Source organism: Python bivittatus, unplaced genomic scaffold, assembly GCF_059951505.1.
Source record: "Python bivittatus isolate LINGU-HERP-01145 unplaced genomic scaffold, Pbiv_v1 ctg000020_np1212, whole genome shotgun sequence".
Taxonomy (NCBI): Eukaryota; Metazoa; Chordata; class Lepidosauria; order Squamata; family Pythonidae; genus Python; species Python bivittatus.
In genome coordinates, this window is record NW_028277030.1 from 2,339,603 (window position 1) to 2,354,433 (window position 14,831).

At 40.1% G+C, this 14,831-nt stretch overlaps 2 protein-coding genes across 8 annotated transcripts in view; both read right to left on the reverse strand.

Annotated features, from left to right (window-relative positions):
* LOC103062705 (RCC1 and BTB domain-containing protein 2) overlaps window positions 1-10,327 on the reverse strand; it is a 63,778-nt gene extending 53,451 nt beyond the window's left edge. For 3 of the 7 annotated variants that reach the window (XM_088133287.1, XM_088133278.1, XM_088133279.1), the window contains exons 1-5: window positions 10,047-10,327; window positions 9,483-9,590; window positions 5,437-5,565; window positions 4,812-4,962; window positions 154-320 (exon numbers count right to left, since the gene is read on the reverse strand). In XM_088133287.1, coding sequence (XP_087989413.1) covers window positions 154-320; window positions 4,812-4,962; window positions 5,437-5,562 — 444 coding nt within the window. In that variant the 5' untranslated portion in view covers window positions 5,563-5,565; window positions 9,483-9,590; window positions 10,047-10,327. Of the gene's footprint in view, window positions 1-153; window positions 321-4,811; window positions 4,963-5,436; window positions 5,566-9,482; window positions 9,594-9,978; window positions 9,998-10,046 lie in introns of those variants that run through there. The other 4 variants (XM_025168275.2, XM_088133274.1, XM_088133277.1 and 1 more) reach the window with 4 other exon arrangements.
* A 2,483-nt stretch (window positions 10,328-12,810) lies between these two features.
* On the reverse strand, window positions 12,811-14,326 carry LOC103063270 (uncharacterized). Its single transcript, XM_007430766.3, has one exon. It carries the CDS (start codon window positions 14,314-14,316, stop codon window positions 13,249-13,251), a length of 1,068 nt encoding a protein of 355 aa, XP_007430828.2. The 5' UTR covers window positions 14,317-14,326; the 3' UTR covers window positions 12,811-13,248.
* Window positions 14,327-14,831: the final 505 nt, after the last annotated feature.

Below are 14,831 nucleotides of genomic sequence, written 5' to 3' on the forward strand. Positions count from 1 at the left end.
TTCCTTTATCTTTCTTTCTTACTTTTCTTCTATATTTTTGTGTTTAACTTTTAACGTTGTAAAAAATTTATTTAATAAAAATTATTATAAAAAAATAAAATTTGATACAAAATTTAAAAGCAACTTGCACAGAATTACAATAATTCTTCTCACCGCACCATCAGCAGTCAATACCATTGAATGATGTGAGCCACAGGTAACTTCAATGACTTTTTTGTTTACCAAGTTGGTGGAGATTAAGCAAGGAATGTAACTATGACTGGTTGTTCCATTTCCCAGCTGACCGTAAGCATTATGACCCCAAGCATATACTTCTCCTTCTATAACATAAGAAAACAGCTTTGAAAGGCTGAAATAAAAACTGGCTACATTACAAGTTTTTTCCCAATGAATTAGAACATTTTTTCATTGTGAAATGATAGTTACATAGATCACAAGTAAATAACAAATTAACTTTCCACCCTTTGCTAACATTAATGGATATAGTAAAGGCTGAAACAAATAAACAGAGTAGATGGCAGGGTGAGGAGAGAATGGTGTCTGTTAATCTATCAATACTCCAAACACTATGTTAGCCTGCAAGTGGAACTTCTTTTGCATGATATGCAAAATTATGTGACCATCTGTTTTTTCTTTATTATTACAATTTCATTCATATTAAAAAGATCAAACCATCAAAGCTTTCCTCTGCATTGGTTTCAAAGGGCTGATTTCTTATCGTTAGCAGCTGCACAGACATCATCATAACATTCTAGAGCTGAGCTACATTTTGACAGACTGAAAGATTCCTTCTTTGGGGCACATATCTCAATGACTTACTCTTATTGACTTCGGTTCCTTAAGGCCGCCATCATAACCCTAATTTAGATATAATGCTTGAGTGGGAAAGATAGAAGGATTGTTTGAATACGTAGATTATTCCTTGAAGAACTACAGTTACATGTAAACTCAGCAGTTTCTGTGCATCACTCATATAGATATCTAGCAAGCTGCAGTTACCAAACAACTAGGATGGTACACCCTATCTAGGCAGTAGTGTCACATGAAGACTGACATCTGAGACACGTTATAAAACTTAATTCTTAATAAACCTGAAAGTGACATTGCTATCATTCATGCTGAAAATAGTGGGGAAAATTTAGCTAAGTGAATGATCACTATGACCTATGCACATACTTCTGTGACCCAGGCACATATAGGTAACCATCCTAAATAACTGGTTACTCACCAAATAAAAAGTTAAGATTATAATCAATCAGTACTGACAAATTTTCAAAACAACTCCATTATTGTGGAAATGGGCAGAAGGCATATAAGATTTGTCCAAATAATGAAAACTGTAGGAATGCATTCCCTAAATGGTCTGGTTCAAGACCTGTCCAGGTTAAGGGTCCAAATGGAGCTTACAGGGAGAATGGAAGCACTTGACTTATGCTGCTCTACCAATGGTGGGTTTGATTAAACAAAGTAAATAGCTGAGCTGAAACTGTGCTTGGTAAACTTGTAGAGAGAAGTACCTCATAAACCAACACTGCAGTGATCATATCTGAAAACTGGCATATTGGACAACTGTAATCACCACAATGTAGCCCAAGATCAGCTTCTGGAAATGGATTCAAGGTAATGGCACTGTCATTAATCACAATGTAAGAGCAATGGGCATGACAACTTTATCAGCCAATAAGAACACTTGAATCTAACAAGGATCTAATTTGAGACTTTGGACAAGTATGTAGTGCAAGGTGATCAGTAGTGACTTCTCATAGTTCACATAAAGGCCCAGGTGATTTATAAGAGCCAAGATAGCTGTGATATTGGTTGCTTCTTCAATCAAGGGGCTGTCAGTAAACAATCAACATAGTAAGGAAAACTGCCATAACCATTACATTTAAACACCCAAGGAGATGGAGGGCAAGCACTGTGAACTCAAACCAAAACTTCTTAATTGCAAAATGAAAATTTTTGTGATGGTCTGGTCAGATGGTCTTATGGAAACAGTCATCCCTCAAATCAGTGTAAACCAATCCCTGTGAACTTTGGAATGGAAGGAAGAATGCAAACAAAAATGACAGTGTGCTATGAGTCCTACGTGTACTGGTAGCAACAATATTGAAACCAGGACTGACTCATCTGACTGTACAGCCTAGAAAGCTGGACTGTCATTAACCAGGTTAATCATCTAGTCTCCAGGTCTAACACTCCTGCCTTTTTAAATATTTGCTTTATAGCCTCTGGTGGGGGGACTTCTACATTAGAATAAAAGATGTCTTGTTCTAATGAAAACTGGGCTTCTGTGACACAAACTCAGCTCATACTGGCTATGATGATCCTAGCATAGTATCAAGGTATGACTCTGAGACTATGTCCTTATGAAGCCTGACAAATGTAAATGAGATGCAACATTGGTATCAAACATAATTAAGGCTGCCACTATAACACAGTGAACAACACAGTGTTTTATTTCTGTCAGCACAGCACAGGTTCACATTGCAATGGGATGGAGTGAATATAATAAATGAACCAAGGCTGGAGAAAACTAAGAATGATATCAAGATACCCTGAATATATTGATCTTGCCAAGAAGGAAGAATATCTAGAGTGAAATTCAGACAAAACAAATGTCTTCCCTTCAGATGCTGAGCTGACAGTAATATCTCCAACCAGCGTTCAAGGTTTAGGTACTGCCTGTCATCAAACTTGTTGTAGCACAGGAGATGGAAACTAGTAGATGACAAAGCACAAAATGACCTAATATTTCTTTTGAGAGAGGTCTTTTTTGCTACTGTTTTCTTCTAAGGAGGAGGAGCCATCTTTGTAGCCTTTCTGCATCTTTGCCTCTTTCCTCTGGGGCTGATAAGGTGGGACATAATATTGGAGAATGATTTTGAGATAAGTGCTTTATAACTGGTGCCAGGATTGATAGTATCAAAGAAGGAACAGAAATAAAATACATTTTTCTAATGATATAATTGATGCCAAAGGTTTACCAATTTTCAATGGCCTCTTCTCCATGGGATTAGATATTTCAGAAACTGCTGTAGTACCATCCCATCCCATAGAGTTTGCTTCCACAGTAGAGCCCTGAGATATAACATGTTACTTTGTGAACAAAAAAAGATGACAAGATCCACTATTTATTTAGGCCATCACCTAAATAAAAGGTACAAAGAATATCCATCTCAAGATAGAAGCTTATTACTATATTTGATAGTTCCTAAATGGATCCTTCAAAGCCATCAACAGTAAAGTATGCCTAACAATATAAGTAACTCAACAGAAGTTCCATTTTAATTTTTAATTTTTTTTTTAGTATTACAGTGTTAAAATTGAACAGCAGCAAGATAATGAAGCACAGCTAAGCAACTACAATGATCTCACACAAGCAGAGGCAGAAAGTTCCTTGATACTGGAAAATCTTGAGAGGGAACCTTTCAGAGCCCTCCAAATGCAGCTCAGTTCTAGAATGGTCCAAGGATGTCTGGATAAAAATCCATTACATATGTTGCCCAGAAACAACCAAAGGAGAATTTGATGGGTCAGGTTGAAAGACCCTAACCCAAATATATTTCCTCAGAGAAAACAAAGCACAAGTTCAGCAATAAGATGGTAAATTAGGCAACTACCCCCTTCACAAATATATTTTTCCAGGGAAACTAATTGTCAGCTCAGCCATAAGACATTACAAGGTCAAGGGATGCTGATAAGCTAGGAGAAGATACTGGAAGGTAAGGAGAGCTCTGGGAAAGCAAAAGAAAGCAACTCCCTAGAAAGAAATTATGTTCATGGAATACTGCTTCTTTGTTCTTTCAAACCCCTAAAGTCTTTGTAGTCTATTATATATTATATATATGATATATTATTACAGACAGCTATTACCTCACAATTACATCCTAATTGCCTCACTGATATCACTAGGCACCGGATGTATTATATCCAATCAATTACTTGTTGTTTATATCCAATCAAATACCTTGCTGCTGTATCCAATCACGTGTATAATCTAATTTGCATAAATCTATAAAGAGGGACTGTAACCCTTTCTTCTTTAGGCCTGTCTTGGCCTCCAGTGCTGTCAATAAACCAATATGTGGTTCAATGTAATGTATCCTGATCTCTAGTTCAATACCCCTTGGAAAATTCTCCTACATTAAATGATTAAACAGGAAGGGATACTTTTACTACAACAGAGGGTCCTTAAAAATGACCCATTTAACTGAAGGCAGAAAAATGAACCGCCTTTCCCATATGCCAAAACTCTATCCAATACACACAGAAATAATATTTGAAACTCTGTGGAAGTTATCCAGATTGTATGGTCTTGCATGAATTGCTTTCTTGTTAAGGTGTTTTGAGGTGGAAACACATCCATTTTCTCAGTATGCTTTATAACATTTAATGAAGAATATGGATAACTATAGAATGTATATAACCTGAAAGTCAGAAAGCTTACCTGTCTACATGTAGCCTCCTGGACAAGATTAAGCAGTTAAGTGCCTCTATATCCAAGTTCTGTTTTATTGCAAAATCTGAATACTCCTTAGCCATGTGACATTCAAAAGCAAATTGCTAAATGTTATTACATCACTTCCATGTAGTATTCTAACAACTAAGCTCCAAAACAATTACCCAACTGTAAAAAAACCCAATTCCATCTACTGCACCAGTTACATAAAAGTAAGTAATTCAAGCATCTCCCCAGAATTTCTTAGCTTTCCTTTCTTGACAATATTCTTATATTTAAAAGAAAAAAGAATAGCCTTGCCAAGGAATAGACTAATAAGAATAACCATAGGTAGAACCACGTAACATACCAGTAGTAGCCAGAACAACATGAGGGCCACTTCCATAGCTGAGACAAGCTAATTTTTTGCCACATAAAATATCTAATCTTCGAGGTTCGATGCTGCTCTGTACGTCACCAGTTCCCAAACAGCCACTGCAGTTAGTGCCTAATGCAAAAACCTATTACACAATGATACTGTCAGTATCAAAATACTTGTATTACATAAGTATATATAATTGAAAATATTTAAAAACACCCAAAACACATTTATAGTGAATTTTGAGTTTACATGTTTGAGGATATGTACTGTAAATATTTTAGTTACATTTCTGTCATTTCTATGTATTCTGCCCTAAAGGAATCCAAAACTGTACATCAAGAAAAGCTAAAATTTATAATGAACATAATGCAAATGTAGCATATTTAACAGATGTACACTATTGTACATTTATTCTGGTTTTTTTTTAGTCCTGGGGAAAAGCCACTTACCATGCAAGGCAGAGAAACCTCATACCCTCTAAATCTTAAAACAAATGTATATGCAAAGATTCTCAGAATGTCAAGCTTCACATTTGCATGGAATCATGAAACACCTGCAGTTAAAAATGACACCAAGAGAAACAACTATTCACTGTTACATCTTCAAAAGTTACCTCATCATTTTCCGTCGCATAAAGAACTTCATTGCCAGCGCTGCCAAATACACAAATCTGACGAATTAACTTCAGCTCCTCTTGAGAGCGGAGAGCAAATACTGGCCATTTCCCAACATCCAGCATCTTCTGTTTCAGTAAAAATATATACAGACATTATACAGCTTGTCTAAAGATAATTAGAGACTCAACCCTTCAGGCTGAAGCTGGAATGGTTCCAATTAAAACAAATAGCATATTAGTTACTAGGACAAATTAATTTTCAGCCCAGGTTGTCTGGCTTCTTTGACTCTTCAAGACAAATTCCAGACTTCTTGGTGAAAATTACTTGGTGCCACCCTAAGCCATTGTGGATTCTCCCGATGTACTGATTCCAGTGGGATTTGATCAGGCCAAAGCATCTTTCAAACAACGTGCCAGAGATATGGCCCTGCAAAATGATCTTAGCCAGGCTTCACCATATACTAATTCAATGAACCCACAAAAAAGTATTGCTCCCACAATATTATCTCTACAATATCATTACCCAAAAGATGATCTCTAAGTATCATCCCCAAAAATGCCAGAAGAGCTTTTATAGTTGCTTGCTATAATGTCCTCTTCCCTGCCCTTTTGGAGGGAAGGTTCTACAACATACCAAAGGAGCTGCGGCTGTCCTTGTGGTGAGGGAAAAATTGAAACTGTGGGTCATGTGTTGCTGTGTTGCCTTTTCTACAGAAATCTCTGAGATATGTATACTTCCCCATGTATAATACAATGCAGGTAGTCCTCAACTTACGACCACAATAGGGACTGGAAAATTTGTTGTTAAGCAGTGTGGTTGTTAAGCAAGGCATCATGTGACCGCACCCAACTTTACAACATTTTTGCAGCAATTGTTAAGTGAATCACCATGGTTAAGCGAATCATGCAGTCATTAAGTGAATCACACAGTTCCTCATTGATTTTGCTTGTCGAAAGCTGGCTGGGAAGGTTGCAAATGGCAATCACATGACCATGGAATGCTGCAATTATTGTAAATACATGTTGGTTATCAAGTGCCCAAATTTTGATCATGTGACCACAGGGACACTGCAAGAGTCGTAAGTGCAAGGACCAGTTCTAAGTCACTTTTTTCAGTGCCTTTGTAAACTTTGAACAGTCGCTAAATGTATGGTTGTAAGTTGAGGACTATCTGTATTCAGGCAGACCGGAGGCTGATTACCTTAGTTTCCTGTTAGCTGACCAAGAGGCAGGGATTTTGGACAATGTAGCCCGGTTCTATGACAGAGCTATGATTAAACATAAACAACTCCTTCAAGAGGTGATGCTAAGCCTTACCTAGGCTTCCATAACTCAATATATTCTCTTTTTTTTTCTTCCCCCCTTTTTTCTTTCTCTTTTCCTTTTAAATACTCACATATCATTCTATGTTTTACTTTGCTATTTCTTAGATATAGTTGGTTGGATCATAGTCTTAATCCCAACAAACCCTAGCAGCAAATATTAGACTTAATATAAGTTAGCATTGCTTTACATTTTTGTAATGTTTTACAAATCCTAGTATTACCTGTATCCTTTTATAGCTATCTATTTTAGTTATCTATAGCATTTAGATTATTCATTGCAAAATTGATTGTAATTTTATAGGTTTTTCTCAGGTTTTAATTCCTGTACTTTGTAATTTTATGTTAATAATTTTCTTTACCTTATTTTATGCTATCAATATGATTTTTTAAATTTTTATTTCTATTTTAGAGTGATTGTTATGTTATTAGTTCTATGCTGGTCTAGGACACACACACACATATATATATATTAAAATAATAATAAAAACTATAAGCTTATTCAGACCCTCAAATCATGATCTGCCTCAAGAATTATTCTTGGGGGCTCTTTTTTACTGTAAATCTGTTTCATTCAGTTAATAACTCCCAGGTGATAACACTAGAGTTAAAAATGCATCTTTTCCCAGTTATGCAATCCTGGGAAAGGAGTCAGCTACCTTAAGGAGCTTCTGATCAGTATGTGAGTGCCCTTTTTCTCCTTGGCATCCAAAGCATTGCACAGCCCTAATGGTTGCATAAACAGCCTTAGTTTAAAATTACATTTGTAATGCTTTTGAGCAGCCTTCCTCAATCTACACCAGATGGATTAACTATGCAACATCCAGGAATCCCAATGAATGTGAAGTCCAACACATCTGAAAGGCACCCAGTTGGTTCAGTCATCATTTTGCCAATCTCCAGGACAATAGATCTCCCTCCTGAACACCAATGTCCATAACAAGCCACAATGATGTCAAAATGATAACACGCCACAATGTTATCACACAAATGTACATAACTATGTCATGATGCCTAATATGTCACATCACTTGTGCGATGACATCAGGCACCACATATCTTCACTTGCTCCCATTTCCCCAAAGATTCCACCTACTGAAGTCAAGAGCAATCTCATATTATTTTAATAATAAAGACTTTATTGTGGTGATTAACAGGCAGAGTCATATTGTTTTAAATGCAGTTAGACGGTAATAATTGGATTCTGATTCAAACAGTGCAGAAACAAAAGCTTAAGTCAGCTAGTATTTTAAACACCTTATGCCTTAGGAGAGGATTACCTGCAGAACCCCTCATCTCTAACCATTCAGCTCACTGCCCCTTCTGTTTCTGAGGAATAACATTCACTAAAGAAGGGAGGAAAACAAACCTATCTCTTGAGGTACTACTGCTGAAGTTATACAAGTATGAGATATCTCAGAAGGGCTGGCAAATTTTGGGATAACTGTGTATGGCAACTTCGTAACTCTGTGGAAACAATGTGGCCTAATGGGACAAATGAAGATAAGATTGTAGGAGAGAGAGAGAGAGATCCCTGCCTTTTCTTCCTCTTGATCTGAATTGGGAGGTCTTACTTTTGTTCCCTGGATTATTTTTATTAATGGGTCTTCTTGCCTTTTTCACTTGTTCCAGTCCTATCATCATCTTCCTTGACTGTATCTAGACACATCTAAGAATAAACATGTCATCCGTTGAACTTTCCCATCAATGATGGGAAAAGTCCATTCCAACTGTCTTCCCTGTATCTTCCCTGCTCTAACTTTTGAAGCTCACTTGGATTGAACAGCAATACCAAACATTACTTGTAGGATTCAGGCCAAGCAATGAGAAGATAGCTACATCACTATCAGCAGACTTTACTCCTTGGGATCTTCTCCTCAGCAAAACATAACTCCATGAGTCACCTGGCACAGTTACTTTCAAAAATGTCTTCTGTGGAGACCAGGATATTAATGGAAACAGACGTCACAATGTTCACAGCCCCCTCAAATTTTCTCTATTTTTCTTTTTAAAGTGGATCTTTCTGCCTTTATTAAATCTTGAAATTTAGAACTTTCAAGAGAGGGAAACTTCAGTCTCAAGATCTGCATTACAAAGATGGAAGCAGGCTAGTGTATCTCAAACAAAGTAGCCTATACCAGAGAGGAGAGCCAGAATCCTCCTCTTGTATCTCCTACATGCAGGGTTCTCCTCAGAACCATATAGACGACTGACATGAGGCCCACCAGAACAAGGCTACCCTAATTAGTTGGAATGCGGCTGGTTGGCTGTCAAAACGTAGAGGTGGTAACTTAAGTTTCATAACTAGTTCAATAAGATCTTGCTGCAAGAAACCTGGCTTCCAACTGATTTGGCACTGAACTTTTGGTCAAGAGAGGGGTCTCTCTGACACAGGCAATCACGTATGCATCAGACACCGTACACACTGTATAATGGTGAGTAGGACATGCAACCATCTAAGGAATAATCTTCCACTACAGAAAAAAATGCATTTTGTCTACACCGATTCTTGTGGAGCCACGTGCATTTGTACGCTACTAGCATTCATGACTGAAAGCATTCATTTCCTGATCAATAAAATGTTACAATACCTAAGCCACAGAATCTGTCTTACCTTTTCAGCAACCACTGGTCTCTGTGCAGGCAGTTTAAGATCCAACAAGTCTTATGACATGTCAATAGCCTATAACAATATTCAGCAAGGAAGTGTTAGGAACATACCAATATCTAAAGGCTGCTTTGGAGGTGCAGGTACTTATTCCAGTTTTCCATGCCAGCCAGCTGGTCACTTATCAGTAAGGTAGTGGAGAGCAGATGGCCTCTTCCTAGCTGCTAACAAGAAGCAAGAGAAACAACAGTTCTGATACCAGCCACTGAGAGATGCTTTAATTTTCCTCAAAGCAGTTCCATTCCAAGGTACTGCTCAGACCACACGACTAGAAAGAAGCTAAACCATGGTCAGTATGAAGTCAGCATTCACATTTGACCTGTTTTGCAGTTTCTCGTCCCAGCAACAGGACCTATGTTGAGGTTCAGTGCCATATGTTGCCATTAGGGACAGCCGTACCGCCAACCCCTGAATTTTGCAATCTCTGAACCTCTCAACGAACGGTTCAAAACTAATTATCCATTTGTGAGGCTCACAGAAGGACCTCTACGTGAGAATCAGCTTCTGTAGCCATAGCCGCCAATGAAGACTTCTAAAGAGTATCCTAACCGGGGGGAGGGGGGCGACGACCAGTAAGGATACGCTGAGGGAGCCGAGGCCAACCCAACTCCCCTCACCAAATCAGCTCGGTCGCAGAGGAATTTGCTTCGGTTCCCGGGGGGCTCGAACTGGGGAGAGGACGAGGCCGTCCTCCAGCCTCCCTGCGGCCTCATGCAGGGGCCGCGCCTCATCCGAACGCGGCTCCGGCTGCGGCACGAGCAGTAACCCGGCGGGCAGGAGAAGCGGGGCGGCGCTCTCTCCCCGAGTCGCGCGCGAGACGCGGCGCCCCCGCCGCTTCTGATTTGCAAGGCCCGGGGTGGCGGGTGGGGCTTGGGAGGGGCCCCCGAGCGGGCTTTCGTGTTTGTTCTGAAGAAAGGAGGCGGTGCGTTGCTATCCCAGAGCAGATTTGGTTTCGCTTCGGTCCCTTTGCTCCGGCGGTTAAATCTCCTTGCTTTAGATTAAAAATGGGCTCCTGCTCTGCGAGAGCAATGGAAGTACTGTAGGAATACTATATCCTGGACTGCAAAAATCCTGTCGATCGGTAAATGGCAGTGCTGTAAAAAGGGAGTTTTTCCTGTGTCTCGCTGCCATCTAGCGATGTCTTGATTAGTTGGGCTCGCGTAAAACCATAGCCTTGGGCCAAAATCCAGGCAAAAAATCTCTCTTCTCATACGGAACGAGTGGGTTAATAATGAAGTATTTGGTCAGAGTTAACCTCTCCCTGAACAGATCGTCACTCCCCCATCTCCAAGTGCTACTCTCAAGCCCAAGGCCTCGTGCGCAGGTCCGGGTCCCTGCTTTGCTTCAGCCCCTGGTCACCGGGGGCTATCTATGGGTCTTTCGCCGCGACTCCCGCAGGAAGCGACGCCATGGTTCCTCCCGCCTGCTGAGTCGCCGCTCCTGCGGAAAGCCGCGGCTGCTCCAGGTACCGTGGGGGAAGCCTCTGCCCGCCCAGGCGGCCGCGTGCGCGGAGGCGGGGATAAAGCGCACCTTCCCCCCGCCCGGGACCCGGGGAAAGACCCGAAGGGCTCGCGGCTCGGCTTTCCTTTCCGAGCAGGACCGAGCCAGTCGGGGGAAGGAAGCCCCGTCCTGCCTAGACTCCTTCGGTTTACCCTCGGCTGAGAAACACCGGCTTAGCAACTCGGTTCCTGCTCTGGTTTATGAACGAAAGAGGTGGAATTACATGCATGTTCACAAAGGCGCTTGCTCTGGCTGCTTTTGCCGGTCCTTCTAGCTGAGCCGAATTCTTTCCTGTCCCTGTGCTAGCGGCGGCACGTGTTTTCCTCTATAGCAAAGTAACGTGTGTCTGCAATACGGAGGAGGGTTGGGCATGCTCTGGGGTGGATCGTGAATGGAACAGTCGCCAGTATTCAGAGCCTCTCCCATTAGGGCGCACTCGAGGAATTTTTTAGCAAGACAAACTCTTGTCTCTGTTATTTGGGCCAGACCCTTTACACAATTTCTTTCCAATATTCCATTGCGTTTTGGACCGGAGCTCAACTCGGTAATTTCCCTTTGGTGAGAAATGGTTTGCTCTTGTCCCCTTCCAGGATTTTTGTTCTGACGTCCCAGTCTACCACATAGTTTAGGGTAGGACTTATCAAAATGTACAATTCTGTAACTTTCTAAAATGATAACTGAATTTGTCTCCTACATGAATAAAAGTATTTTGCTTATGTTAGAATTCTGCAAGAAATAAATACATCATTTACTAAAAGAGACTTAACTGTCATGGTGTCCAGACTTAAGCTGTTAGCTTTTCCTTTATCACCCAACTTTTTTTCATTTTGAAAGGCTAGAAGTTTAAAGTAATGAACAAAAATACTGAACTTCACTTCTACATATACTGTAGAAACTACATACACACTACCTTGCTGGTCATTGACTGCAATTACATTTTTGAAAGAATGATACATAGATACTATAAGCCACAATCAGAATTTACCAGCTAGCTTTGACCACTGGCCCTCCCGCACTTCTGAGAACTCCTGAACTTCACTCCCTGTGTTGCTTGTGCAAGGCTGAGCCTAAGTGCAAGGCAGCCTAAATAAAGCAGGACCAAGTTTTGATAGTGCTATCACTTTGAGCAAACATGATAAGCAATTTTTTAAAGTGTCCCACCTCCTGGAATCATGACCCACAGTTTAAGAACCTCTGGCTTAGGACTATCACATCTGGACTTCAAATATCAGGATGACTCCTAGAACACAGGAGTCTTCTGTACTGTCGTTTCCTTTTTCTGATTCTTACAAACCAGATCTGGTAGCTATGCACTTTCCTATCCAAATATTAACCAGGTTAATAGAGCCTCCCCAGTTTCCTTTTGGCAGCTTGTCTTTTTCTGCAAGTTGCCATTTGTTGCAATCCTCCTAATAATACATATAATAATATGCTGAAGGAACAAAACTCAGTTTCTGTAGTAAATCTATCCTGCCCCTGCCTACCATCCATCCCCCATCAGCCAGCACCACCCAAAGGGCTTGGAATTGGGTAGTCTATGAAATACTAGTTCCTTGACCTACAAATGTATTTTCTCAGTGCTGTATTTTGAAATAGAAGATAAATCTTTTGGTATATATGTCATTTATCACCTGAGAGTATTGAATGGCTCATGCATATGGATATAAATCTGAAAGGTTCTTTAAGTAAAAGATTGAAAAGTTCTTTCAATGTTACTAGTTAAATTGGCAGCCTCTTTGAATGCCTCATCCTGAGACCACTGTGGAAAATAGAAGCACACTCCCCCCCCCCCATTTGGAATGGACTAAAGCTGGCTTAACACTGCTGCAATGGTTACATTTCTGTCTCATGTACTTATAAAGATGGATTCTGTTGTTTAATGTTCAATTTGACCACATAATGATAGATGTAAGTTCCTGAAGAAATGCTTGTGTCTAGTTCCATCTTCTTTGTAGCTCTATTAGTCACAGCATTAGCAGCAGTAGTCCTCCCTGGGGCTGCCAGTGTGGGGCTGGCTTAAGTCTGAAGAGGCGAACTTTGCTGCATGAAGATTTCCATATGGATGAGAACTCTATTAGTCCAGACTCCTCAGTCCATGCTGAAAGTTCAAAATATGCTGAAAGCATCTTTCAGCCTCAGCTAATGCTGTTTTGGCTCAGTGCATCCCTGATGAACAGGATGTAATTAAGAAGGAGCCAGCCACATGTATCTTCTTCACACATTCAGAATTGCATGTCTGAAGATGGTTCTAATATATACTATGTTAATTAAATGAAGTAACATTTTCAAGCATGTAGCCTTCCAGCACCAAAAGTTTAATCAGTTATGAGCATTGTAAGAGGCCTCACTGTCCTCACTCCAGTGTTTTCCTGTCCTTTTCTTTCTGTTCCTTTCAGCCATTCCAATGGCAGCTACCACAGTTACAAAGACAGTGAAGGTTATGACAAGAACGGTCACTGTCTCAGCAATACAAAGCTCTGTATCCACAGATGATAGAGGACGGTTTCTCAAGAGATGAGGCTCCACGCATGTCATGTTATAGTAGTCATCCAAGACCAGCCTCCTGACACTGTGCAGTTTTGCAAAAACTCTCTGAAGATCACAGTCACAGAACCAGGGGTTGTCTGAGAGTAAGATGTGAGTTCCAGGGGTTTGCAAAGATAATAACGTTTTGAATTTAATATGCTCAATTTTATTGTGGATCAAGTTAAGTATTGTAAGGCGGCTTAATGGAGTAAAGGCTGCAGGAGCAATAGTTTTTATCATATTACCCTCCAAGTTCAGGATCTCTAAGTGTTGCATCATAGAAAAGAATCTATTATGTAGGGCATGAAGGCAATTGTTCTGAAGGTAAAGTTGCCTCAAGCGAGTGAGACTGCGGAAAGTCCCCATTTCTATGGAGGAGATGTTGTTATTTTGCAAATTCAGCTTCTGAAGGTTTTCAAAGTGCTGAAAACTTTTATACTGTAGCTCCTGCAGCTTATTGTAGGCCAAAATGAGTTCATGGAGAGAACTAAGTCCCACTGAAAAACTGTTGCCAAGGAATAAGATCTCATTTCTACCAATATCAAGCTTATGGAGTTGGTCCAATGAGATGAATGTTCTTTCCCCAACTTTGTTGATGGAGTTGCTGCTCATAAGGAGAACCTGCAACTTCCACAGGGAACTTAGACCTTTCCAAGGAATAGAATACAAGTTGTTGTGTGACAGATCCAAGTGTTCTGTATCAGGGGGGAACATTAGATTGGACACCCGAACATGGACTCCTGAACAGTTCACAAACATCGTCCCTTCTTTGCAAAAACAGATTTTCTTGCAGGCATGGTAGATTTTAGAATCACTATGTGAAAGAGGAATCCAAAGCCAGATTAAGTAATGGAAATACATTTTCTGCCTTATTCTGTGCTTTTGTTGACACCTGTTGGGTAACACAATTCAAAATGTATTTTAGAAAAAGTTGCACAATGCATAATTAAGTTTTAACTATCATCATGAGACAAAGCTGTTAACTCATTCTCCTGTGTGTATGTATACTTAACAAACTGTCAGGCTGTCAAGTCCTCAGCAGAATTTCCCAGATATTCGACTTATAGTTTCATAGGCTGATATGCATGTTAAGGCTCTTCAACACATGACATGGCAGGTCTAGGTAAGAATCTTTATTGCAGACTAGGAAGAAACCTCTAAAATGGTTGATTGTCCAAGGGAGCAGGGGTTGTTTTGAGTTCCCATTGCTCCCCATGGCACTAACATTCAAAATATAATTATCTGATGGAACATTCCAAATGGGTCTGTTTGTTCTGCACTTAGAATAGAGCATCTTTTATTTCACCTGGATCCCTACATTTTAGTGCAAGATAAGAAAAATACTGGCAACCTGGTAGATTTTGGATGAATCTTTA